This window comes from Oncorhynchus masou, chromosome 30 (genome assembly GCF_036934945.1).
Source record: "Oncorhynchus masou masou isolate Uvic2021 chromosome 30, UVic_Omas_1.1, whole genome shotgun sequence".
In the NCBI taxonomy this organism is placed as follows: domain Eukaryota; kingdom Metazoa; phylum Chordata; class Actinopteri; order Salmoniformes; family Salmonidae; genus Oncorhynchus; species Oncorhynchus masou.
The window spans coordinates 39,197,089-39,223,753 of record NC_088241.1 but is presented as its reverse complement, the minus strand read 5'-3'; the positions used below and the strand labels follow the sequence as shown (position 1 = coordinate 39,223,753).

General features: G+C 44.1%; 1 protein-coding gene across 1 annotated transcript in view; it reads right to left on the bottom strand.

Moving 5' to 3' along the window:
- The window catches only part of LOC135522617 (ribonuclease 3-like), a 149,657-nt gene that overhangs the window by 80,803 nt on the left and 42,189 nt on the right, over window positions 1–26,665 (bottom strand). The window contains 3 exon segments of the mRNA XM_064949054.1: window positions 1,999–2,069; window positions 24,064–24,166; window positions 26,457–26,556. Of these exon segments, the coding sequence (XP_064805126.1) occupies window positions 1,999–2,069; window positions 24,064–24,166; window positions 26,457–26,556 (274 nt within the window).

The following is a 26,665-nucleotide window of genomic DNA, read 5'->3' as shown; positions in this document are numbered from 1 at the left end:
TTGTTTATACGCTCTGCTCTTCTCTGATCTGCTTTGTTTCTATTTTCTACGCATCTGGGAGCAGGTGTGTGCGTGTGTGTGCGTGTGTGTGTGTGTGTGTGTGTGTGTGTGTGTGTGTGTGTGTGTGTGTGTGTGTGTGTGTGACTGCGTGTTCATGTGTGGGTTTCTGCTTTCTGTGCATTTCTGACTCAGAATGCCATTCTGTGGATTTAGCAGGTGAGCAGTTCTCCATTCCTTCGCCAGGAGGAAGTTGTTTGCTCATTGTTCTGTAAGATTTGTTGTTTTAAGTGGAAACGTTTGATAATTCACCAACAACTCTCTGTTTTTATAGCCCCGAGGTACTGCTTTAATACACAACCGTTCAGCACATCCGGGTGCAGCTAATGTATCTATTTACTGTAGCTGAAACCCATACAATAGGCTGTGTACAGAGACAGCCCATAGTCCCTGATCCCACTCCCTGATTGCGTCCCAAATGGTAGAGTTTGTACTACTTTTCACCAGGGCCCATAGGCCCATATAGGGAATAGGGTGGCATTTGGGATGCATCATTGATCCTGTACGCCTCCCTAGTCTGAGTAAGAGGACTAGTGTCGGCAGTATGTACAGTTCATTCGGAAAGTATTCAGACCCTTTCCCTTTTTCCACATTTTGTTACGTTACAGACTTATTCAAAAAACATGTTTTTATTTTCTCATCAATCTACACACAATACCCCATAATGACAAATTGAAAACAGGTTTTTCAAAATGAATTGGAGTGGCCATCACAAAGCCCTGACCTCAATCCTATAGAAAATTTGTGGGCAGAAAAAGCATGTGCGAGCAAGGCCTACAAACCTGACAGTTACACCAGCTCTGTCAGGAGGAATGGGCCAAAATTCACCCAACTTATTGTAGGAAGCATGTGAAAGGCTACCTGAAACGTTTGACCCAAGTTAAACAATTTAAAGGCAATGCTACCAAATACTAAATGAGTGTATTTAAACTTCTGACCCACTGGGAATGTGATGAAAGAAATAAAAGTTGAAATAAATCACTCTACTATTATTCTGACATTGCATTCTTAAAATAAAGCAGTGATCCTAATTGACCTAAAACAGGGGATTTTTACTCGGATTAAATCATTTACATTACATTTAAGTCATTTAGCAGACGCTCTTATCCAGAGCGACTTACAAATTGGTGAATTCACCTTCTGACATCCAGTGGAACAGCCACTTTACAATAGTGCATCTAAATCATTAAGGGGGGGTGGTGAGAAGGATTACTTATCCTATCCTAGGTATTCCTTGAAGAGGTGGGGTTTCAGGTGTCTCCGGAAGGTGGTGATTGACTCCGCTGTCCTGGCGTCGTGAGGGAGTTTGTTCCACCATTGGGGGGAATGTCATGAATTGCGAAAAACTGAGTTAAAAATGTATTTGGCACATTTGTATGTAAACTTCCGACTTCAACTGTACATAAATATGATAGTTTTTTATATTTATTAAAGTAACAAAAATGTCTACAAACCTGCATTTGCTTTGTAATTATTGTGTGTAGGTGAGGGGATTTTTTTTTTCTCATCAATTTTAGAAATAGTCTGTAAGGTGATAAAATGTGGAAAAAGTCAAGGCGTCTGAATACAATCCGAAGGCCCTTGCTTCTCTCTCTGTGTAGAAACACAGATCCAGGCATCACACACACAGAACCCTGCATCACAGCATCAGGTGAACACACACTCTCCCCGCATCACACACACTAACTCAATAGACTGTTGTTGAGCGTCATGGCCAGAGGGCAGCAATTAGAAAGAACCAAGGACGTTTAATCTGTCCACACAACAAAAGAAGCACGAGTGCGCCCACCCACACGCGTATACACACACAATCAACTCTAATCTAAATCTAATCACAGGCGCACACACAGACGTGTGCACACACACACACGGAGGGAGATGGGAACACAGCATTCCAGACAGTATAAGTGAATTAGTAATTTAGTGATGTAGTGATTGTACCTCTCCGTTGAAAAGCAGCCTCCCAAACAGCTGCTTAGACTCCTCCAGACCGCCCTCCAAATATACCGCTCCTAAAAAAAGGGACAGAATGAAAAGAGGAAAAAGAGGGAGGAAGGTGGGATGAGATTTAACGGTAAAGAAAATCATAGAGAAAGAAGACAAAAGATACCAGTCCGATGGGTAACGATCATTCAAACCACCATTTGTTTTATAAAGCCCTTTTTACATCAGGAGTTGTCATAGAGTGCTTCTACAGATACCCAGCCTAAAACCCCAAAGGGCAAGCAATGAAGAAGCTAGATATGTTGTGTGTAGGAATACTGCTGGCTAGGCTACATTCAACATAGACCAATACTTCACAGCCACCCCCCAACCCACACAAACATCTTGGGCTTTTTACCACGGCATTTCCTTCTTAGCTCCAACTTGAGCAATCACTGTCTGTCTGACAACCACTTTCCTGAAAAAAACTTGAAAGGAATGGAAATGAGGTGAGTGAGTTACAATTGCTTCATTAAAAGAGTGTGTTTTATAGCTTTTTTATGTTAAATGACCCCAGGGTTCCTGCTCTGTGTGTGTTCCACCTCCCACTGTCTGTGTGACTGTCACCCCCCTCTTTTACGGAGCGCGGTAGGTGGCAGGGAGAGATGGGATAGCTTCATCACCATGGTGACAAGCGATTAAACTAACCAAGGTCACATACAAAAAAAAAAAAAACAGGCCCTGTGTTTTGTGTGACAGGATGTGCTGCGCAAACACACACAACTCTCAAACGTACGCCAAATACACACACAAATGTCCACATCTACATACAACTCTCATAGGAGCAGCGCGCACACAAACACGAATGAGGGGACAAATTGTACAAATGTTCAAAAGATAAACGTGAGACAAAAACCGACACAAGGCAAAAAAAAAAAAACCCGACTTGAGAAAGATCGCTCTACACGGTTGCAGTCACAATACGGAGAGAGCATCCGCAGTATCTTTCTCTGTTGTAATGATAACAACAATACACCACTCTTTCTCGCTCTCTCACTCTTATTTCTCTCTCGCTCTTTCCCCGTCTCTCTCGCTCTCTTCATCACTCTCCCCCTTGCTGTATTTCTCCCCCTTGCTGTATTTCTCCCCCTTGCTGTATTTCTCTCTCTCCCTCTAAGTCTCTTCTTTCTTTCCCGCTCTGGTGTACAGAGGGAGCCACTTCGGCAGACCAACCCGTATCTGAGAACACCAATAACTTAATCTTGACCAAAGTCATTCTTGTTCATTTGGGCTTTAATAACATTGATGTAGTGCAGTCTTCCTATGTTAAGTTGCCTTCAACTTCATCTCACGTCACACTTAGAAAGGTTCATTCAATTTCCAAAAGCAATAAACACCTGGCAAATGGTATAGTGATTCTTTACTGTACATAAATAAGCCCATTTGAGATGGTTGTGATGTGCGGTTGAGTGTCTAAATGCTCAAAGTGCTTTTGTAGAGGACATAAAACAGGGATATGGAAGATTCCTCATCTGACGAGGAAACAGCTTTCAGATGGCCAACAGGCCCATTGCCTCACAAACCACACACGTGCCCAGACGCACACACAGGCGCACGTATACACGTGACACACACACTCACAAATGTTTACAACCAGGCTCTCTCACACACACACACACACACACACACACACACAGGCTCTCAGACATACTAACACACAGACACACTCAAACTTCCAATAACGCACACACACACACAAAATGCAACACATCTTATCTGTGATGAAACCTCTTCCAGCTGCCTCTGAGGTCGAGACTTCTAATCTTGGCATCACAGTGTGAGCATTCTTGTGTTTGTGTGTAAGCGTCCGCTTGATCTTCACCGCAGGGGGACCAAAGAGGGGGGAGTGGTTTGTCTAAAGGACATCTTCCCACTCCTAGATTTATGGTTTGCCTGTGAGTCGACCACGGCTCAACATGCTCCGACAGAGCAGATGGTTTTCAAACGTCTCCACGGGGACTAACGGCAATTCCATGTCTTTGATCTACTTGACCTAGGCCTATTTCAGAGATAGCACACGGGATTCAACTAACCACCATGCCTGTGATTATTTGAGTCAGGAGTGGTAGTTCAAGGCTACAACAAAATTGTGAAAATGTCTGGAGGTCATCATCCCTCTCTGCTGAGATGTGTGGTTTGACCGTGAATTGACCACAGCTCTAGAGATGCTCCTACACAGCAGATATTGCTTCTGAAGATCCTACGGCAGCTAAAAGGAGAAACCCACCCCTGGCTGCTTTCTTTCATATTGATATTGACTGTACAATAAGGGCTATATTTCAACAGCTATGGGCTTTTGATGAGCCATCACTGATACGGACTCACTGGAAGCAAGAGGCTACAGGAAGCAGGAGCTATGGACGGAAAGTTTGCGTTTCAGAGAGGTTTGCCTCTTATTACATTTCTCAAACTTTCCCAATAATAGGGGAGTGGAGGGGTGGGAACCTCAAGGGAAGGAAAAAGGTATTAAAAAAAAGTCTACATAACACATTTGGTGTCAATCAAAGAGCGTGTACATGACAAAGGAAGATCATTTGAGTGAGGGATGGAGAGAGTTAAAAGGGAGAAATGGAAAGAGAGAGCAAGAGCGAAAGAGAGATAAGGGAGAGCATTTTGACAAGAATCCTGTGTGTGGATAGAATGCCCTGCAGCGGTACGATCAATCGCACAACATGCAGCGATCATTAGACAGAGTCAGTCAACTCAGCTCCATCTATCGTCAGCCTAACCAGGCTGGCTGCTTCCTTCTGCAACTTAAAGAGCATGTGTCCCAAACAGCACCCTATTCTCTACATAGTGAACTACTTTTGACCAGAGAGCGAGAGAGGAGATAGAGAGCACTACTTTTGACCATGGCCTTATGTAGGGAATAGGGTGCCATTTTGGACACAGCCAGTCAATCAGAGAGCCAGGCAGCAGATGCAGTTCAACAACCCACACACCCAGCCAAAGCATACTACCTGCCTGGCTCTCAAGCAAGCCAACCCAGTCAGCAATTACATGTTACTAAAACATCATGCACTTGGCTTACACCATGACCTGGCAAAGCAGACAAGCTTCAGCCCTGGTCAGAACAACCCACGGAGTCACTGTTCAGCTTCCTACACAGACAGTTACTGAAGCCAGAGCACCTACAATGCCTTCAGAAGGTATTCACTCCCCTTTATTTTTTCCACATTGTTGTTAATTGTACAACAGATTCAATTGAGATTCTGTCACTGATCGACACACAATACCCGATAATGTCAAAGTCAAATTTTGTTTTTTAGAAATTGTAACAAATGAATAAAAAAAAGAAAAGCTGAAATGTCTTGTGTCAACAAGTATTCAATCCCTTTGTTATTGGCATATGAGATCAAGGTTAAAGATGTGCTTAACAAATCACATAATAAGTTGCATGGACTCATTCTGAGTTAAATAATTGTGATTAACATGATTTCTTTAGATGACTTCCCCACCTCTGTACCCCACACATACAATTATCTGTAAATTCCCTCAATTGAGTAGTGAATTTCAAGCACAGATTCAACCAAAGACGAGGAGGTTCTCTTTCAAATATTTGTTTCAATTGTTAGTTTCGATACACTCAGGGGTTCCGTGCTTAGTCCCCTCCTGTAGTCCCTTTTTCACCCACAACTGCAAGGCCGCGCACATCTCCAACACCATCATTTTATTTATTTATTTATTTTATTTCACCTTTATTTAACCAGGTAGGCAAGTTGAGAACAAGTTCTCATTTACAATTGCGACCTGGCCAGGATAAAGCAAAGCAGTTCGACACATACAACGACACAGTGTTACACATGGAGTAAAACAAACATACAGTCAATAATACAGTATAAACAAGTCTATATACGATGTGAGTAAATGAGGTGAGATAAGGGAGGTAAAGGCAAAAAAAGGCCATGGTGGCAAAGTAAATACAATATAGCAAGTAAAACACTGGAATGGTAGATTTGCAATGGAAGAATGTGCAAAGTAGAAATAAAAATAATGGGGTGCAAAGGAGAAAAATAAATTAATTAATTAAATACAGTAGGGAAAGAGGTAGTTGTTTGGGTTAAAATATAGGTAGGCTATGTACAGGTGCAGTAATCTGTGAGATGCTCTGACTGTTGGTGCTTAAAGCTAGTGAGGGAGAGTGTTCCCAGTTTCAGAGATTTTTGCAGTTCGTTCCAGTCATTGGCAGCAGAGAACTGGAAGGAGAGACGGCCAAAGAAAGAATTGGTTTTGGGGGTGACTAGAGATCTACCTGCTGGAGCATGTGCTACAGGTGGGAGATGCTATGGTGACCAGCGAGCTGAGATAAGGGGGGACTTTAACTTTGGATTGGAGATATTTGATATGGGTCTGGAAGGAGAGTGGAAGGCACTGTATTTGTAGTTGTCCACGTATTCTAAGTCAGAGCCGTCCAGAGTAGTGATGTTGGACAGGCGGGCAGGTGCGGGTAGTGATCGGTTGAAGAGCATGCATTTAGTTGTACTTGTATTTAAGAGCAATTGGAGGCCACGGAAGGAGAGTTGTATGGCATTGAAGCTTGCCTGGAGGGTTGTTAACACAGTGTCCAAAGAAGGGCCAGAAGTATACAGATTGGTGTCGTCTGCGTAGAGGTGGTTCAGAGACTCACCAGCAGCAAGAGCGACCTCATTGATGTATACAGAGAAGAGAGTCGGTCCAAGAATTGAACCCTGTGGCACCCCCATAGAGACTGTAAGAGGTCCGGACAGCAGACCCTCCGATTTGACACACTGAACTATCAGAGAAGCAGTTGGTGAACCAGGCGAGGCAATCATTTGAGAAACCAAGGCTGTCGAGTCTGCTCGTGAGGATGTGGTGATTGACAGAGTCGAAAGCCTTGGCCAGATCAATGAACACGGCTGCACAGTAATGTTTCTTATCGATGGCGGTTAAGATATCGTTTAGGACCTTGAGCGTGGCTGAGGTACACCCATGACCAGCTCTGAAACCAGATTGCATAGCAGAGAAGGTATGGTGAGATTCGAAATGGTCGGTAATCTGTTTGTTGACTTGGCTTTCGAAGACCTTAGAAAGGCATGGTAGGATAGATATAGGTCTGTAGCAGTTTGGGTCAAGAGTGTCCCACCCTTTGAAGAGGGGGATGACCGCAGCTGCTTTCCAATCTTTGGGAATCTCAGACGACACGAAAGAGAGGTTGAACAGGCTAGTAATATGGGTGGCAACAAATTCGGCAGATAATTTTAGAAAGAAAGGGTCCAGATTGTCTAGCCCGGCTGATTTCTAGGGGTCCAGATTTTGCAATTCTTTCAAAACATCAGCTGAACGGATTTGGGAGAAGGAGAAATGGGGAAGGCTTGGGCAAGTTGCTGTGTGGGGGGTGCAGTGCTGTTGACCGGGGTAGGAGTAGCCAGGTGGAAAGCATGGCCAGCCGTAGAAAAATGCTTATTGAAATTCTCAATTATGGTGGATTTATCAGTGGCGACAGTGTTTCCTATCTTCAGTGCAGTGGGCAGCTGGGAGGAGGTGTTCTTATTCTCCATGGACTTTACAGTGTCCCAGAACTTTTTTGAGTTAGTGTTGCAGGAAGCAAATTTCTGCTTGAAAAAGCTAGCCTTGGCTTTTCTAACTGCCTGTGTATAATGGTTTCTAGCTTCCCTGAACAGCTGCATATCACGGGGGCTGTTCGATGCTAATGCAGAACGTTTTTCTGTTGGTTAACCTGTTGAAACTCTGGGGGCGCTATATCATTTTTGGATAAAAAGACGTGCCCGTTTTAAGCGCAATATTTTGTCACAAAAAGATGCTCGACTATGCATATAATTGGTAGCTTTGGAAAGAAAACACTCTGACGTGTCCAGAACTGCAAAGATATTCTCTGTGCGTGCCCTAGAACGTGAGCTACAGGCAAAACCAAGATGAGACGGCATCCAGGAAATGAGCAGGATTTGAGGCTCTGTTTTCCATTGTCTCCTTATATGGCTGTGAATGCGAGAGGAGTAAGTCTGCCCTTTCTGTCATTTCCCCAAGGTGTCTGCAGCATTGTGACGTATTTGTAGCCATATCATTGGAAGATTGACCATAAGAGACCACATTTACCAGGTGTCCGCCCGGTGTCCTGCGCCGAAATTGGTGCGCAAAAGTCAGCTGCAAGTATTTTTCCACAGAATTCAGAGAAGAATGCAGGCTTCCACGAACGATATATCAATGAAGAGATATGTGAAAAAACACCTTGAGGATTGATTCCAAACAACGTTTGCCATGTTTCGGTCGATATTATGGAGTTAATTCGGAAAAAGTTTGACGTTGTAGGTGACTGAATTTTCAGTTCGTTTCGGTAGCCAAATGTGATGTACAAAACGGAGCGATTTCTCCTACACAAAAACGCTTTCAGGAAAAACTGCACATTTGCTATGTAACTGAGAGTCTCCTCATTGAAATCATCCGAAGCTCTTCAAAAGGTAAATGATTTTATTTATTTGGTTATCTGGTTTTTGTGAAAATGTTGCGTGCTAAATGCTACTCAAAATGCTAAGCTAGCTTAGCATACTCTTACACAAATTAGTGAATTGCTATGGTTCAAAAGCATATTTTGAAAATCTGAGATGACAGTGTTGTTAAGAAAAGGCTAAGCTTGAGAGTAGGCGCATTATTTTCATTTTATTTGCGATTTTCAGAAATCGTTAACGTTGCGTTATGCTAATGAGCCTGAGGCTTTAGTCACGATCCCGGATCCGGGATGGGGAGTTTCAAGAGGTTAAGGGAAGTCAGGTCTGGGGAGAACCAAGGGCTATATCTGTTCCTGGTTCTAAATTTCTTGAATGGGGCATGTTTATTTAAGATGGTTCGGAAGGCATTTAAAAAAAATATCCAGGCATCCTCTCCTGACGGGATGAGATCAATATCCTTCCAGGAAACCCCGGCCAGGTCGATTAGAAAGGCTTGCTCGCTGAAGTGTTTCAGGGAGCGTTTTACAGTGATGAGTGGGGGTCGTTTGACCGCTGACCCATTACGGATGCAGGCAATGAGGCAGTGATCGCTGAGATCTTGGTTGAAGACAGCAGAGGTGTATTTAGAGGGCAAGTTGGTTAGGATGATATCTATGAGGGTGCCCGTGTTTAAGGCTTTGGGTAGGTACCTGGTAGGTTCATTGATAATTTGTGTGAGAATGAGGGCATCAAGTTTAGATTGTAGGATGGCTGGGGTGTTAAGCATGTTCCAGTTTAGGTCGCCTAGCAGCACAAGCTCTGAAGATAGATGGGGGGCAATCAGTTCACATATGCTGTCCAGAGCACAGCTGGGGGCAGAGGGTGGTCTATAGCAGGCTGCATCGGTGAGAGACTTGTTTTTAGAGAGGTGGATTTTTAAAAGTAGAAGTTCAAATTGTTTGAGTACAGACCTGGATAGTAGGACACCGCCCCCTTTGGCAGTTCTATCTTGTCTGAAAAGGTTGTAGTTTGGAATTAAAATGTCAGAATTTTTGGTAGTCTTCCTAAGCCAGGATTCAGACACAGCCAGAACATCCGGGTTGGCAGAGTGTGCTAAAGCAGTGAATAGAACAAACTTAGGGAGGAGGCTTCTAATGTTAACATGCATGAAACCAAGGCTATTACGGTTACAGAAGTTGTCAAAAGAGAGCGCCTGGGGAATAGGAGTGGAGCTCGGCACTGTAGGGCTTGGATTCACCTCTACATCGCCAAAGGAACAGAGAAGGAGTAGAATAAGGGTGCGGCTAAAAGCAATAAAAATTGGTCGTCTAGAACGTCTGGAACAGAGACTAAAAGGAGGTTTCTGGGGGCGATAAAATAGCATCAAGATATAATGTACAGACAAAGGTATGGTAGCATGTGAATACAGTGGAGGTAAACCTTGGTATTGAGTGATGAAGAGAGAGATAGTGTCTCTAGAAACATCATTGAAACCAGGAGATGTCATTGCATGTGTGGGTGGTGGAACTAATAGGTTGGATAAGGTATAGTGAGCAGGACTAGAGGCTCTACAGTGAAATAAGCCAATAAACACTAACCAGAACAGCAATGGACAAGGCGTATTGACATTAAGGAGAGGCATGCTTAGTCGAGTGATCAAAAGGGTCCGGAGAGTGGAGAGATTGGTTGGGGGTCACGGCGATTTAGACAGCTAGCCAGGCCATCGGTAGCAAGCTAGCATAGGATGGACGTCTGAAATTAGCCACCTCCTGCGTTCCGTCAGTAGATTAGTGGGGTTCCGTGTGGTAGAGGGGATTAATCCAAATCACACAACAACAACAAAAAAATGTACACGACAGTGATAGGCCTGATCACAGACCGATGAGACAGCCTATAGGGGGGAGCTCAGACAACCGGTGGTGCCAGCACAATCTCTACTTCAACGGCAGCAAGACAAAGGAGCTGATCCTGGACTACAAGAACGGAGGGCTGAGCATGGCCCACATTCACATCGACAGGGCTGAAGTGGAGCGGGTCGAGAGTGGGTCGACAGCTTGAAGTTCCTCTGTGTCCACGTCACTAAGGATCTATCGAGGTACAAACACACCAAAACAGTCGTGAAGAGGGAACGACAATGCCTTTTCCCCCTCAGGAGGCTGAAAAGACATGGGCCCTTATGTCCTCAAAAAGTTACGCAGCTGCATCTTGGCATAGGACCGCAAGGTGCTACAGAGGGTAGTATGGCCCAGTACATCACGGTGTGAGAGGAAGGCCCTGAAATTTGGCAAAGACTCCAGACAGCCAGGTCAAAGACAGTTCTCTCTGCTACCACACGGCAAGCAGTGCACCAAGTCTGGAACCAACAGGACCCTGAACAACTTCTAGCCCCAAGCCATAAGACTGCTAAATAGTTAACCCCCTAAGGTCGATGACCCTATAAAAATCTGACAGTTTATTCTAGGAGACATGTTTTTTGCATTGAAGCGTCTCAATCCCCCGCACCCACCTATGTTGCACTTACGCATCTGCGGTGAAAGGTGACAGAGCTAGAGCGGTGTTTGTCAGACCATGAGACATCCCAAAAATCGGTCTGCTCACAAAAATCGCCTGTAGTCGCCAAAACAGTTTGGTCTACAAACTCTCCGTTTTGTTCTACGACCTCCGTAAGTATCAGGAGACACGTCTGAAGTTGGTACAGACGATCTGCCAACGTCTGTAGCGTCCACTCTGTGCAAAGGTAAGACTCTCACAAACATGTACATGTCGGTTGCTCTAGGTCACCCACAGGCATCACAAGACTCGTCTGAAGGTCCTCCAGTACAAGTTGAAAAAAATGAATGGAAGTATATATGGAGAATGTTTAATGTCAAAAATATGGGGTTAAATACATATAAATATATATATATATATATATATATATATTTATATGTATTTAACCCCATATTTTTATGGGGTTAAATACATATTAAATACATTTTTAACCCCATATAAATATATATATATATATATATATATATAAATATATATATATATTTATATGTATTTAACCCCATATTTTTATGGGGTTAAATACATATTAAATACATTTTTAACCCCATATATATATATATATATATATATACACATTTTAAAAATTGTTTCCAGATATTTCTTATATCTCTCAGATATAGGAGAAACACTTCAGAACAAACTTCCTTTTGATATTTTTGGGGAACTACTGGTACCCCAAGTTATTACTCATTGTATATCTATAACTACTTTTATTATTAAGCGTTTTACTTTTCTATTATTTCTCTGTTGTTTTCTTTGTCTGCTTTGTTGGGAATGGCCCGTAAGTAAGCATTTCACTGTTATTTCAAAACATGTTGTTTGTCAAAGCATGTGACAAATAAAATTATTTATCTCAAATTCTCTCAGAAGTACCAATTAAAAGTGTCTGTTGGAGACAGACAGGCAGAGTTGTCATTCTTGCTCTCTTCCTCTTCCTCACTACTCCTGCTCTCCTCATATAAACTGGATACCTGTTGCCTGCTCACAAGCAAACCGTGAAGGATATCGCTGCCGAGCATAGGTCTTCAGAAACTCTTGAGAGGTTGAGTACTAAGCGGAAGGTTTTTGTTTGAGTAGAAATTCCTTAATTCTACTTTGGTAGCTAGTGTCACTGCAAGCTATTAAGTTAGCCCATACTTCAAGGATTCTGCTTACTGAAAGGTAAGCTAACCACACATGCATACCCACAGCTATAGCGTTATACAGTGTTCAATATTGCTAGCTATTAGCCGCAAGGGTCCTTACGAGCCAGCTCCACCAGCCTCGCAGCTTCAGCGTTATACAGTGCTCAATATTGCTTGCGGTTAGCCGCAAGGCTCCTAACTTGGTGGGCTGTTTACAGAGGCTACTCTTTTGCTAGTCACCAGCCAGAAGGCTTCTAACTAGCTAGCCTACGCCATCTGCATGTTGTTCATACAACAAACATTTTCTCTGGGTTCCCATATCATGCCTTGTACCTTGCAATAGCCACTGCTATCCCGTCACAAGACGGGCCAAGCACTCAAACCCCTACTTTCTTGTGGCTCCATGATAGCGGGGAAAGATTCCCACCCTCAATGCATTAATTTCTTGAAGAGGAAACGCCCAGGAGGCGCTCGAGGACCCCAAGTACTTACAGAGCAGGTCTAAAGAGGACGTGCTTCTATCTCCTTAGCCACTCTTGCCTACGAGCCAAAGGCCAGAGGCTCAGCTGCCCGCAACCAAGTCCAGCTGGGGCAAGGTCATGGATAGCCTCGACTCCCTCCCAACACTGTCTGACGACGTAGTGTCAGGGGATGGCGAGTTGGGGAATGACGAGGATGACGATGAGACCAATGTCACAGAAGTCCTTGAGATAGCACAGGAGTTGGGGGACTGATTACCCGGTTTTCCCACCCTCTGAGGCCCACAGACGTGACGGCACCAAGAGCCGTGGAGCTGCCACTCCTCCAGTGGAATCCTCTGCTCCATGTCTGCAAGCGGGCCGTGGCCTGACTCAACATCAAGTGGCCATCTTCTGTAGGAGCTCAGTGCCCGTCAAGAGACCTGTATGATGGGAAGAGACTCCAGTCCCACACAGCCTCAATAAGGGAAGCCAAGAGCTTGTGGGATAAACCACTTAATAGCAGGATTATTGCTAAGGGTACCTCAAGCCTGGCAATTAACAACATTTCGAAATCCGGGTTTGTAACCCTCCCATGGTGGAGTCGTCACTAGCTCACCACCTCAGTCCCTTGTGCCGTGTCACTAACGACACCAGCACTTTACTCCCTAGATAGGCGGAATGCTTTACTGCTACTGTTTTCAGAAAACATACAAAGCCTCAGCTAAAGCGATTAGAGCCCTGAATGTGACCTCTTTATTGTTATCAGGCTGATTTACTGTAGGAGTTGGGGAAGCAACTGGACTCAGAGACCTAAGACCCAGATGCATGGGAGATGTGTATGATTACAGACTTGAGACTCCGTTCCTCTCATAGTGCCATCCAAAGCTGGGGTCGAACCATGAGCGTATTGGTGGTGGGAGAAAGGACACTTTGGCTGAGCTTATCTAGCTTAACAGAAAGTGGACCTCATGGATGCCCGTGACACCCAAGGAGATGTTTACCGCCATGCGGCAGAAGCGTGATATGTGCAAAAAGGAAGGCGAAGCCTTTAACTTCTGCCTGCCCTGCAGACCTAGGCTCCGTGGCAGCCCGTCGGTTCCTGCATCTCGTCCCAGCCTCACAGCTGGGAGGGGGCAACAAGCTGGCTTTGGGGGACTGAGGTACCCAGCTACACAGCAGTCTGCTAAGACTCAGGCTAGGACCTTGAAACAGGCCAAACCTGTAGCAAAGCAGTCTTACGCTGCCGCAAGGACACACCTTTCCATCCCTCCTACGGCTCTCTGCCCTACCCACTCTCTCTTTGGGTTTAACGATTGATTACGGTTACGTAAAAACTTCTTTTTTATCTGTGCAGCAGCTGCGTGAATAGGACAACAACCTCAACAACATCTTGGACTACAGGAAACAGAGGGGCGAGCACGCCACCATTCACATCGATGGGGCTCTAGTGGAGCGGGTCGAGAGCTTCAAGTTCCTCGTGTCTACATCACTAAGGAATTAACATGGTCCACACGCACCCACTCATGTTGTGAAGAGGGCACGACAGCACCTCCTTCCACTCCGGAGGCTGAAAAGATTTGGCTTGGGCCCTCAAATCCTCAAAAAGGTTCTACAGCTGCTCCATTGAGAGCATCTTGACTAGTTGCTTCAGCGCTTGGTATGGTAACTGCAAGACACCCAACCACAAGACACTACAGAGGGTGGTAAGAACAGCACAATACATCACTTGCGCCGAGCTTCCTGCCATCCAGGACCTCTATACCAAGAAGGCCTGGAAAATTGTCAAAGCCTCCAGCCACCCAAGCCAAACACTGTTGTCTCTGCTGCGGCATGGCAAGCGGTACCAGTGCACCAAGTCTGAAACCAACAGGACCCTGAACAGCTTCTACCCTCAAGCTATAAGACTGCTAAACAAGAATGCTAAAAAGCTAATTAAATAGCTACCCGGACTACCTGCATTGATCCTTTTTTTAACTAACTCTCTTGCACTGACTCTACCCACACATACTTACACCCCAACACACAATACATACGCCCACACATAACATGCGCACACACGCATACTGATGACACACGCACACTCCTGCTACAGTTCCACATATGTTGCTGCTACAGCTCAGTATATCCTGTAGTCTAGTCACTTTACGCCTTCCTAAATGTACATAGATACCTCAATTACCTCACACCCCTGAACATTAACTCAGTACTTCCTGTATACAGCCATTTTATTTCTACTCATTATTGTTATTAGTTATTCCTCGTGTCACGAGGCAAGTTCAAATCACCGAGCTGACAAGGTACAAAATCTGTCGTTCTGCCCCTGAACAGACAGTTAACCCACTGTTCCTAGGCCGTCATTGAAAATAAGAATTTGTTCTTAACTGACTTGCCTCGTAAAATAAAGGTAAAATAAATGTTTTTTTAAAACCTTTATCTTTAACTTTGCATTGTTGGAAAAGGAGCTGTAATTAAGCATTCTCCAACCCTGTTCCTCTAGAGCTACTGTCCTGTAGGTTTTCACTCCAACCCTAATCCATCATACCTGATTGTAATAATTAGCTGGTTGATAAGTTGAAATCAGGTTAGTTACAACGGGGGTTGGAGAGAAAACCTACAGGAGGGTAGCTCTCCATGAACAGGGTTGGAGAGCCCTGGTCTACACCTGTTGTTTACGATGCATGTTGCAAATAACATTTTATTTTATAGAATGTGGCACTCCGGTTTCCTGCCAGAAGGGCACTGCTACTCTGTACAAGTCAGGGGAGCCCTAACCACCGCTCACCTGTTCTACGGGAGGACAGGTTTCCAGGGTTCACTCCAACTTAACTTATGGAGAACACTCTCCATTGAGATAGAGATCAGGTAGTATAGTTATTATCTCAGGAACAGAGAACCACATTTTTTTTCTTGTGGTATTATTTTTCTGCATTGTTGAGAAAGGCCGTAAGTACGCATTTCACTGTTAGTTTACACCGGTTGTTGACAAAGCATGTGACAAATAAAATGTAATTACAGGCCCAGACAACTATCTGGTACTCCAGAGTCCACAAAGCCTCAGCTTTTCCTCATCTAGTTTGTTACTGCGATTGGTTCATGCAACCGGGCGAGCGACCAGCTGAGGAACCATCTTCACTCATGACAACACTCCTCCATGGTGCAGGTCCAAAGCAAACCAGTGATGCAGCCATCCAACTGCCCATGATTTTTACCCCCCCACAATAAAAGGCCTGCAACTCTAGGAAAATAGTGCCAAGCCTCTTCTGCACGATCTCGGTCTTCACAGTTTAGGTGATTTTTGTTGTTGTGGAGAAGTAGTAGGACTATAGAGATTGTTTCTCCCTACACTCTGTTTTTCCATGGTCCTGTGCCATTGCAGTACTTTTGCACGGAGAGAAGGTTAATCTTGTCGAGGTCAATTTGCCATTTTCTCAGCATGCCAAGCTCCGAAGTACACAGTTCATCCATAATTGTGGTGCAGTCTCTTAGGGAGGCACGTCGCTTATGCACAGTCTCTAAGCTTTTAGCTCATCCTGGGACATGACTATTGTGCTTACAATCCATTCACAGCAGCTCATAGTCTCTGAAAAGTGTGGAGAGGTCATATTGCTTCTTTCACTTTACTACTGCCCTTCCCCTTCGTGTCTAACGTATGGATGGACTGTGCTCTACCAGCACCTGTTCGTGGCAAAAGTGTGCCCAGAGGTTTTTCAGATTAATATACCTAACCCCCATTTTTTGGCCAGGTTGCTTTTTTCCCATTATTGCAACTTAGAGCATACGGCTTTTCGCCAGTCGCCTTCCCCACCATTGTCCAATGTGTGCGTCTCGCACCCACTTGGATTGTAGGAGAGCTCGGGAGAGATTGTCATGCTCTTCGCTCATTGTGCTATGACTTTCGGAAGAGGGTGGGCCTTCTCTTTTTGACTGTATCCTTCCGAATCATGGAGACCATTAAATTATTTACAGTGCCATCGGAAAGTATTCAGACCCCTTGGCATTTTCCACATTTTGTTACGTTACAGCCTTATTAAATTACATTTAAAAAAATCCTCCATCTACACACAATACCCCATATTGAAAAAGAGAAAACAGTTTAGAAATGTCTGAAAATCTAGTAAAAATAAAAAATAAAACACTTAACATAAGTATTCAGACCCTTTGCTATGACTCCAAATTGAGCTCAGGTGCATCCTGTTTCCATTGATCATCCTTGAGATGTTTCTTCAACTTGATTGGAGTCCACCGGTGGTAAATTCAGTTGATTGGACATGATTTGAAAAAGCACACACCTGTCTATATCAGGTACCACAGTTGACAGTGCATGTCAGAGCAAAAACCAAGCCACGAGGTCAAAGGAATTGACTGTTGAGCGCCGAGACAGGATTTTATTTATTTTGTATTTATTTCACCTTTATTTAACCAGGTAGGCAAGTTGTAAACAAGTTCCCATTTACAATTGCGACCTGGCCAAGATAAAGCAAAGCAGTTCGAACCATACAACGACAGAGTTACAAATGGAGTAAAAACAAACATACAGTCAATAATACAGTAGAAAAATAAGTTCATATACAATGTGAGCAAGTGAGGTGAGATAAGGGAGGTAAAGGCAAAAAAGGCCATGGTGGAAAAGTAAATACAATATAGCAAGTAAAACACTGGAATGGTTGATTTGCAGTGGAAGAATGTGCAAAGTAGAGATAGAAATAACGGGGTGCAAAGGAGCAAAATAAATAAATAAATAAATAAATACAGTAGGGAAAGAGGTAGTTGTTTGGGCTAAATTATAGATGGGCTATGTACAGGTGCAGTAATCTGTGAGCTGCTCTGACAGCTGGTGCTTAAAGCTAGTGAGGGAGATAAGTGTTTCCAGTTTCAGAGAATTTTGTAGTTCGTTCCAGTCATTGGCAGCAGAGAACTGGAAGGAGAGGCGGCCAAAGGAAGAATAGGTTTTGGGGGTAGTTGTCCACGTATTCTAAGTCAGAGCCGTCCAGAGTAGTGATGTTGGACAGGCGGGCAGGTGCAGGCAGCGATCGGTTGAAGAGCAATTGGAGGCCACGGAAGGAGAGTTGTATGGAATTGAATCTCGCCTGGAAGGTTGTTAAGACAGTGTCCAAAGAAGAGCCAGAAGTATACAGAATGGTGTCATCTGCGTAGAGGTGGATCATAGACTCACCAGCAGCAAGAGTGACATCATTGATATATACAGAGAAGAGAGTCAGCCCAAGAATTGAACCCTGTGGCACCCCCATAGAGACTGCCAGAGGCCCGGACAACAGACCCTCCGATTTGACACACTGAACTCTATCAGAGAAGTAGTTAGTGAACCCCAATCGAGGCAATCATTTGAGAAACCAAGGCTGTTGAGTCTGCCGATGAGGATGCGGTGATTGACAAAGTCAAAGGCCTTGGCCAGGTCAATGAATACAGCTGCATAGTATTGGTTCTTATCGATGGCAGTTAAGATATCATTTAGAACCTTGAGTGTGGCTGAGGTGCACCCATGACCAGCTCTGAAACCAGATTGCATAGCGGAGAAGGTATGGTGGGATTCGAAATGGTCAGTAATCTGTTTGTTGACTTGGCTTTCGAAGACCTTAGAAAGGCAGGGTAGGATAGATATAGGTCTGTAGCAGTTTGGGTCAAGAGTGTCCCCCTCTTTGAAGAGGGGGATGACCGCAGCTGCTTTCCAATCTTTGGGAATCTCAGACGACACGAAAGAGGTTGAACAGGCTAGTAGGGGTTGCAACAATTTCGGCAGATAATTTTAGAAAGAAAGGGTCCAGATTGTCTAGCCCGGCTGATTTGTAGGGGTCCAGATTTTGCAGCTCTTTCAGAACATCATCTGACTGGATTTGGGAGGAGAAATGGGGAAGGCTTGGGCGAGTTGCCGTGGGGGGTGCAGTGCTGTTGACCGGGGTAGGGGTAGCCAGGTGGAAAGCATGGCCAGCCGTAGAAAAATGCTTATTGAAATTCTCAATTATAGTGGATTTATCGGTGGTGACAGTGTTTCCTATCTTCAGTGCAATGGTACCAAAAAATGTCTGCAACACAGTGGCCTCCATCATTCTTAAATGAAAGAAGTTTGGAACCACCAAGACTCTTCCTAGAGCTGGCCGCCCGGCCAAACTGAGCAATAGGGGGAGAAGGGCCTTGATCAGGGAGGCGACCAAGAACCCAATGGTCAATTTGACAGAGCTCTAGAGTTCCTCTGTGGAGATGGGAGAACCTTTGAGAAGGACAACAATCTCTGCAGCACTCCACCAGTTAGGCCTTTATGGTAGAGTGGCCAGACGGAAGCCACTCCTCAGTAAAAGGCACGACCGCCCACTTGGGGTTTGCCAGAAAGCACCGAAAGACTCTCAGACCATGAGAAACAAGATTCTCTGGTCTGACGAAACCAAGGTTGAACTCTTCGGCAAGCGTCACGTCGGGAGGAGACCTGGCACCATCCTTACGGTGAAGCATGGTGGCAGCATCATGTTGTGGGTATGTTTTTCAGCAGAATGGACTGGGAAACTAGTCAGGATCGAGGCAAAGATGAAAGGCGCAAAGTACAGAGAGAGATCCTTGATTAAAACCTGCTCCAAAGCACTCAGGACCTCGGGACTAAGCATACAGTCAAGACAACGCAGGAGTGGCTTCAGGACAGGTCTCTGAATGTCCTTGAGAGGCCCAGTCAGAGCCCGGAGTTGAACCCCGATTATGGCTGTGCAGTGACTCTCCCCATCCAACCTGAAGGAGAGAGGATCTGCAGAAAAAAATAGAAGAAACTTCCCAAATGCAGGTGTGCCAAGCTTGTAGCGTCATATCCAAGAAGACTTGATGCTGTAATCGCTGCCAAAGGTGCTTCAACAAAGTATGAGGAAAGGGTCTGAATACTTACGTAAATTTAAAATTTCCGTTTTTATTTGTAATAAATTGGCACAAATTTCTACAAACCTATTTTTGCTTGTCATTATGTGGTATTGTGTGTAGATTGATGAGGAAAAAAACGATTTAATAAATTTTAGAATAAGGCTGTAACGTAACAAACTGGGAAAAAGTCAAGGGGTCTGAATACTTTACGAAGGCAAGAAATGATGTATAAAAGGCAAGGGTGATTTCACAAGGCGGCAGGTAGCCTAGTGGTTAGAGCGTTGCGCCAATAACCAAAAGGTTGCTGAATCCCAGAGCTGACAAGGTAAAAATCTGTCGTTCTGCCCCTGAACACGGCAGCTAATCCACTGTTCCCCGGTAGACCGTCACTGTTATTAAGAATTTGTTCTTAACTGACTTGCCTAGTTATATAAAATAAATTACAATATCCTATAGAGGACTTCACCTCCTGGGCACTGTTTTTGGGACAGGTCTCATTATACTGAGATTTTAGCCATGTATTGGTCTGTCACTCACTTCATGAGGTTTTCCCAATGGGTTATTTTCTGCACATCCTTGAAACACACTCCCTTAGTTAGGGGACCTCTGAGGGTCGCTATATTGGACTCCCCTGGCGTGTTTAGCGAAACGGGAGTTGGCCATGTCCCCACATATGAGATATCAAAACGAATAAACTTAAGTTTACTTGCATTACCCCAGTTGTCTGATATTATGAGTGAGATATCTCACCACATTTCCCTGTTGGCAAGAGCGTGAAGACGAGAAGCAAGCATGAGGATGACCAGAGGGCGGGAGAGTGGCTCCTTTTATGGAAATGTGGGTCGCACCTCATTCACCACTCTGCCCGTCTCCAACAGACGTTTTCCATTGGTGCTTCCAAGAGAAAAGGCGGTACGAGAACCCCACAGGTGAGATCACACTCATAATATTGGAGAACCGGGGTTACGGAAGTAACCTTAAGTTTTCAGATAGCCTCAAAGGGCACCGATTGGTAGATGTGTAAAACAAAACAAAAACAAGTACAATCCAGGTGTGAAAAGCTCTGAGACTTACTCAAAAAGACACCGCTGTAAATCACTGCCAAAGGTGTTTACAACAGTAATAACACAACAACATTTAGAAAAAAAGTCAAGGGGCTTAAATACTTTCTGAAGGCACTGTAGACCTAGGATGCTTCCCAAATGACCCCCTATATCCCTTATAGTACTCATAGGGCTCTGTTCAAAAGTCGTTCACTATAAAGGGAATAGGGTGACATTTGGTACGCAAACCAGGGCCATACATGTTATTAACAACTGTAATATGCATGTTCTCGTGTGTCAGGTTTAGGGGAAGGCTGCTGCTACATTTACATTAGTAATTGAGCAGTGGCTCCTATCCAGAGTGACTATATAAAATACATAATATATGCTATTTAGCAGACTTTATTACACAAAGCGACTTTGAGAGTGTGCATACATTTTTATGTAAGGTGGCCCCAGCGGGAATCAAACCCACAAACATTGGTGTTGCAAGAACTATGCTCTACCGACTGAGCCACACAGGACCACCTCCTTTACTGATGTATGCTACAGTTATCTTTAGGGGAAAAAAATGTATACACAGAGGCCCTTTCAATGACCAATAAACAGGGTCTCGGGCTCCAAATATCAGTGTCTGACAGTCACATTAATAACTTAAAATGAATTATTCAAATAAGCATTGGCTCAAATCCATCAAATACAAATAAAGCAGTTTTTCTCCCTCTCCGTTCCATTTTGCTCCAGCCTGGCCACCCAACGGGCACAAAAAGCAGAGGCACATTAACGACAAAATAAACCAAACTAAAATATAAATGAAACTCTGCCACCGCCGTCGCCGCACAGAGCCTGCTGATTACATTTCGACATCAAACATCTTAACTATTCCAAACTAAATGGGGTTGAGGGGGAGAGAGGGTGAGAGAAAGATTGAGAAAGAAGAGCAGCACAGAGAACTATCCCTCCACTGCCACCATCCGCAGCAATTAACAATGGAGCTGTTCTCACTCAGTGAATACACAGTCTCTACATTGTGTAAATCTGATATTCAGACCACTGCAAGATAATCCTTTTCCCCTCCTCTCTTTTAATAGGAAGAGCTTAGAGACGAGAGAGAAGAGAGGGCCTCACAATGATCCATCATCTGCACCGCAGCGTTTCCTGGCAGATGCTGACACACTATAATCCACAGATCAACTGTACAAGGAAATTAGGGCCATAAAACAGAACGGAGCTCCTTTCTTCTTTTCAATTCTTTCCTTTTTGGAACCGTTTCTACAGGATGGAAGGGGGTGGGGGAAAGGGAGGAGGGAAGATGTGCTGCAGCTCCACCGACTAGGCTGAGGGAGAAAGTATTTTGTTTCCATGACAAGAGGTAAAGTGAGAAAGAGAATGTAAATGCGAACAGGGCCACAAGAGCTCAAATGAGAACGGAAGTTAACGACGAGAGATTAAAAAAAAAAAAGCTATATTATCCATTTAACATTTTGAATAATGCTGGGTTGCGGGCGTCTATTTGCATTGCAGATTCCACCTTTCCACCCCTCACCCTCTCCTTCCCTCCCGCCATTCTTTCATTCCTCTCCCTCTCTCACTCCCTGGCACAGAGTGGCCCTGCCTCAAGGTTAGCAGAAATAGACACTGTGTCTGTGTGTGCCACAGCGAGACAGGAGAGTCAGTCTGCCCATGCAAAGTAGGTGGTTATCTGCTGCTTCCGACTACTTGCTGCATAGCCAGGGTTCAAGGGTCACGGCGGCACATAAACAAATAAAACAAGGGTCACTAAACACATCCAACAACCCCTTAAAGCCATCCGCTCCTCGCTACGCTCTTCAAAGATAGACGTAGATGCATGTCAGATTACATATTTCTTCTTATAAAAAGGACAAATTAAAGATTTGCGAAAAAATATCTAAATTTCTCTGTGAATAATACTAAAGGGCACGGGAAAGGATCAGTGATGTCTAAAAATGATACGTTCCAAAATGAAGCAACTAAAGAAGAAAATAAACTTGTTCTCTGGGATGTTTGCTTGTGCGTGTGTGTGTGTGTGTGTGTGTGTGTGTGTGTGTGTGTGTGTGTGTGTGTGTGTGTGTGTGTGTGTGCTTGAGTGAAAAAGTGTGAGAGTATGTTACAGTGGGAGCTGCTGTGTGTTATATACATGTTTCCCGTGAAACAGATAACAGGATGAAATGACATCTACTCCACTCTGGGTTTGTCACAGAGAAAGAAAAAAGAGAGAGAGCGTTAGACAGACAAGACAGGGGGGGTAAAAGGGGTATTCAGGAACCCTTAGAGCCAAAAACAGAAGTTGAGATGACAGAAGTGCCACAAAAGAATAGGCACATCAAGACAAGCAATTTCAACGCAAGTGCTTGTGTGCGCTTGCTCACTCGCAAGCGTACGTCTCGACATGAGGGGCCTATTTTGAGTTAGTGATCCAAAACCATGACTGGAGGCTCCTCAGCCTCTCTGACAGCCAGGCACTCTCTCACTGGGTCCCCAGTCTGTCTGTGGCATCAGACATGTTTATTCACTACTTATTACAGTGAGATTGCAGACAGTAAAAGAAAGACACGAAAAGAGTAAGAAAGAGGAAGGAGCCAGGCCCAGCCAATCGGAATTTGTTTTCCTCATAAAAGGGTTTTATTACAGGGAAATATTCCTCATCTGTGTGCTCATAGTCCTCACCAGGGTCTTGACCTGACTGCAGTTTGGCATTGTAACACGCTTCAGTAGGCAAATGTTCACCTTCGATGGCCACTGGCACGCTGGACAAGTTTGCTCTTCACAGATGAATCCCGGTTTCAACTGTACCGGGCAGATGGCGTGTATGATGACGTTTGGACGAGCTGTTTGCTGTGGTCAATATTGTGAACAGAGTCCCCATGGTGGCGGTGGGGTTGTGGTATGGGGCAGGCATAAGCTACGGACAATGAACAGAATTACATTTTATCAATGGCAATTTGAAACGCGCATAAATACTGTGACGAGATCCTGAGGCTCATTGTCGTGACATTCATCCGTCGCCATAACCTCATGTTTCAGCATGATAATGTATGGCCCCATGTCGCAAAAATATGTACATAATTCCTGGAAGCTGAAAATGTCCCAGTTCTTCCATGGCCTGCATACTCACCAGACATGTCACCCATTGAGCATGTTCGGGATGCTCTTGATCGACATCTACGACAGCGTGTTCCAGTTCCAACCAATATCCAGCAACTTCACACAGCCATTGAAGAGGAGTGGGGCAACATTCCACAATCAACAGCCTGATCAACTCTATGCGAAGGAGGTGAGTCAAATAGTTGTCATACCAGATACTGACTGGTTTTCAGATCCACACCTCTACCTTTTTCTAAAGATATGTGACCAACAGTGGCATATCTGTATTTTCAGTCATGTGAAGTCCATAGATTAAGGCCTAATGAAAAGATTTCAATTGACTGATTTCCTTCTATAAATACTCAGCAGAAATTGTTGCAAGTTAAGTTCATATTTTTGTTCAGTGTAGCTACGGTACATAGCTAAAAAAGACATACAGAAAGAGACAGAGATAGACAGTCACACACATCGGTACACTCACCTATGAGTGCTTCAAAGCAGTTGGCCATGGCATGTCTCAGGTCTGACTCCCGACAGAGGTCTGGGCCGTGGGCATACAGCATGAAGCGATCCAACTCCAGTTTCTGGCAAAGCATGAAACATACCAACACATACAGTCACAATCTGTGCCATGCAATACTAGGAAAAGCAACCGTTCACTGGCCTATTGGTCCAGCTTGGCACATTTTCTACTAGCGTGGTCCGAAAGCCCGCTAGCCTGAAGCTAGTACTTATCTTAATATAACACTTCCGCTGTTATATGATAACGGTTTCTCCTGATGGTATTTTGACTATGACAACTACACATTGGCCACTTCTATGTTTACCTGATACAGCGACCGGCCAGGTGGTGATTTTTTGGGGTTGAAAAGGTTCAGATTTTGCCAGTCCAAGTGACTCTATACTGTTCTGTTCTGCATGACACTCAACTACAGTAAAAGGTCTGTAGTCTGTAGGAGAGAGGAAGACAGCTGTGCTCTGATCTGTAAGCTCTCACTGTGTGGGCCCTGGCCAAAAGTAGTGCACTATATAGGGAATAGGGTGCCATTTGTGAGTCATATTTGTTTGTTTTCATCTCAAATATTATCAATCTTCTCAAATAAGTGACCTGTGCATTTGTTTCTATATTAACAATTTGTGCAGTCTTATTTTCCAGTTGATATGAAGTATTGTTTGCAGTAATAGCAATGTAGCTACTTTACCAAATTAAAATACATGACTACGCATCAACAACTTCAGACAATTCATTAATTAGAAAGATAAACGTGATAGTTACATTTTGAAGTGAAAAATTGTTATTTAAATACTTGGCCTCACTAAGTTACAGGGAACTTGCTGTTCGACTTTCAAGTTTTACAAGTGAAGTGTCGGCCTACGCCTGTTGCTTTCTGAAAAATATTTTCAAGAGATAATTACAAGTGTTCTTGTGCAGAGAAGGAGTAGATGTTTCGCTGGCTTAAGAAGAACTGGGACACAACTTGGCAACCGTTGCATATTGTATCACACTCACTTTCCCGTAAATGGCAAATTGAAATGAGCCAAAGTGCCTCTACGTCCCAAACAGCACCCTATTGCCCTAAGTAGTGCACTACTTTTTACCAGGACCCATAGGGCTCTGGTCAAAAGTAGTGCACTACATAGGGGTATTGGGTGCCACTTGGGATTCATGCACCCAGCGATAGCGTTAACATGAATGCAGGCAGCTGCATCTTGGTATTCAGGGGGGAGCAACATGAAAGATTAAAGATTTAATTGCTTTTCTCCACATCATGGGATGTTTAGTGTTCTTTCTCCAACAACAGTGCCAGTAGTATGGTAGGCAGGGGTGTTTGCAGTGTTTTTGGCAATACGCTGTTGCCACAGGAGAGGGGCCGAGAGGTGTGTGTGTTTTGTGTGTGTGTGTGAGCTTGGTAATATGCTGCTGCTTCAGGAGAGTGGCATCTCAGAATGGGGGAAGTTGGGAATGGTCCCTAGGGAACCTGCAACACTAATACTAGACCTGAAGAACAACAACCTTTTAACTCTAATTACAGACAGAAGAGAGACGTGAGAGAGAAAAAGAGAGACAGAGATGGAGAGGGAGACAGAATTACTTCTCTCCCTTGTGTACTCTTACAAGAAAGTTATAAAGGAGAGGCAGAAACAATAAAAACAGGTTTCTATCCATCGTTGTGGTGAACACTCTCTTATTGCTGCTCATATCCACACTCTGTGGCCTTTAGAGTAGAACCGTCTTAGGCTGTGTTTGAAATGGCACCCTATCCCCTACAAAACTTTTATTTTTAAGATGATCTACACATAATCTTGCATCATAAATAACTACTCAATATTATTCGTAGATCAGTCAGTCGGTCACAATTTACCCATGACACATCACGGTTTTGATGCACTCAAACATGGCCAATTAACATAAGTTGTAGCAAGAAAAATGTGCAACAACCAGCTCCAACAGAAATGTCTAAAGCAATCATTTCAAACCTTGCTGATATTTGTAGACGATCACATATCTCTCTCTATTATGCATGGGAATACTTTGGGACAAATGTCCTAATTTAAAATCACTTGGAGCTGATTTGCAAATGTGTTTTTATAGTCTTTGTGTCCAAAAATAAAATAAAAAATGAAAACTTAAGAGAAATAAAATTAACAGTGGGCTGCCAGTTGGGGAATTTTGCCATACATAGTGAACTACTTGACCAGATCCCCATTGGCCCTGTTCAAAAGTATTGCACTATGGGCCGGTTTCCCAGACACAGACTAAGCCTAGTCCAGGATTTAAACATACGTTCAATGGAGAATCTCCATTGAATACACTTCTTAGTCCAGGACTAGTGTTAAATAATTTTCCTGGAAACTGTCCCTAAAAAGTCTCACCTTTGCTAGCATGGCCAGGTGCTGGTTTTGTACAATGGCCGTTCTGTAGGTGGCGAGCCCTCCTTCCTCCAGACTGGGGAACAGGTAGTACAGATGAACACTGTGGCGACAGGAAACATAAACAGTCGTTAGATCCAAGATGGCTGACGATGTGTCACAATCTCACAGATCCCCAGCTGTGTGCAGACAACCAACCAGAGACCCATTAG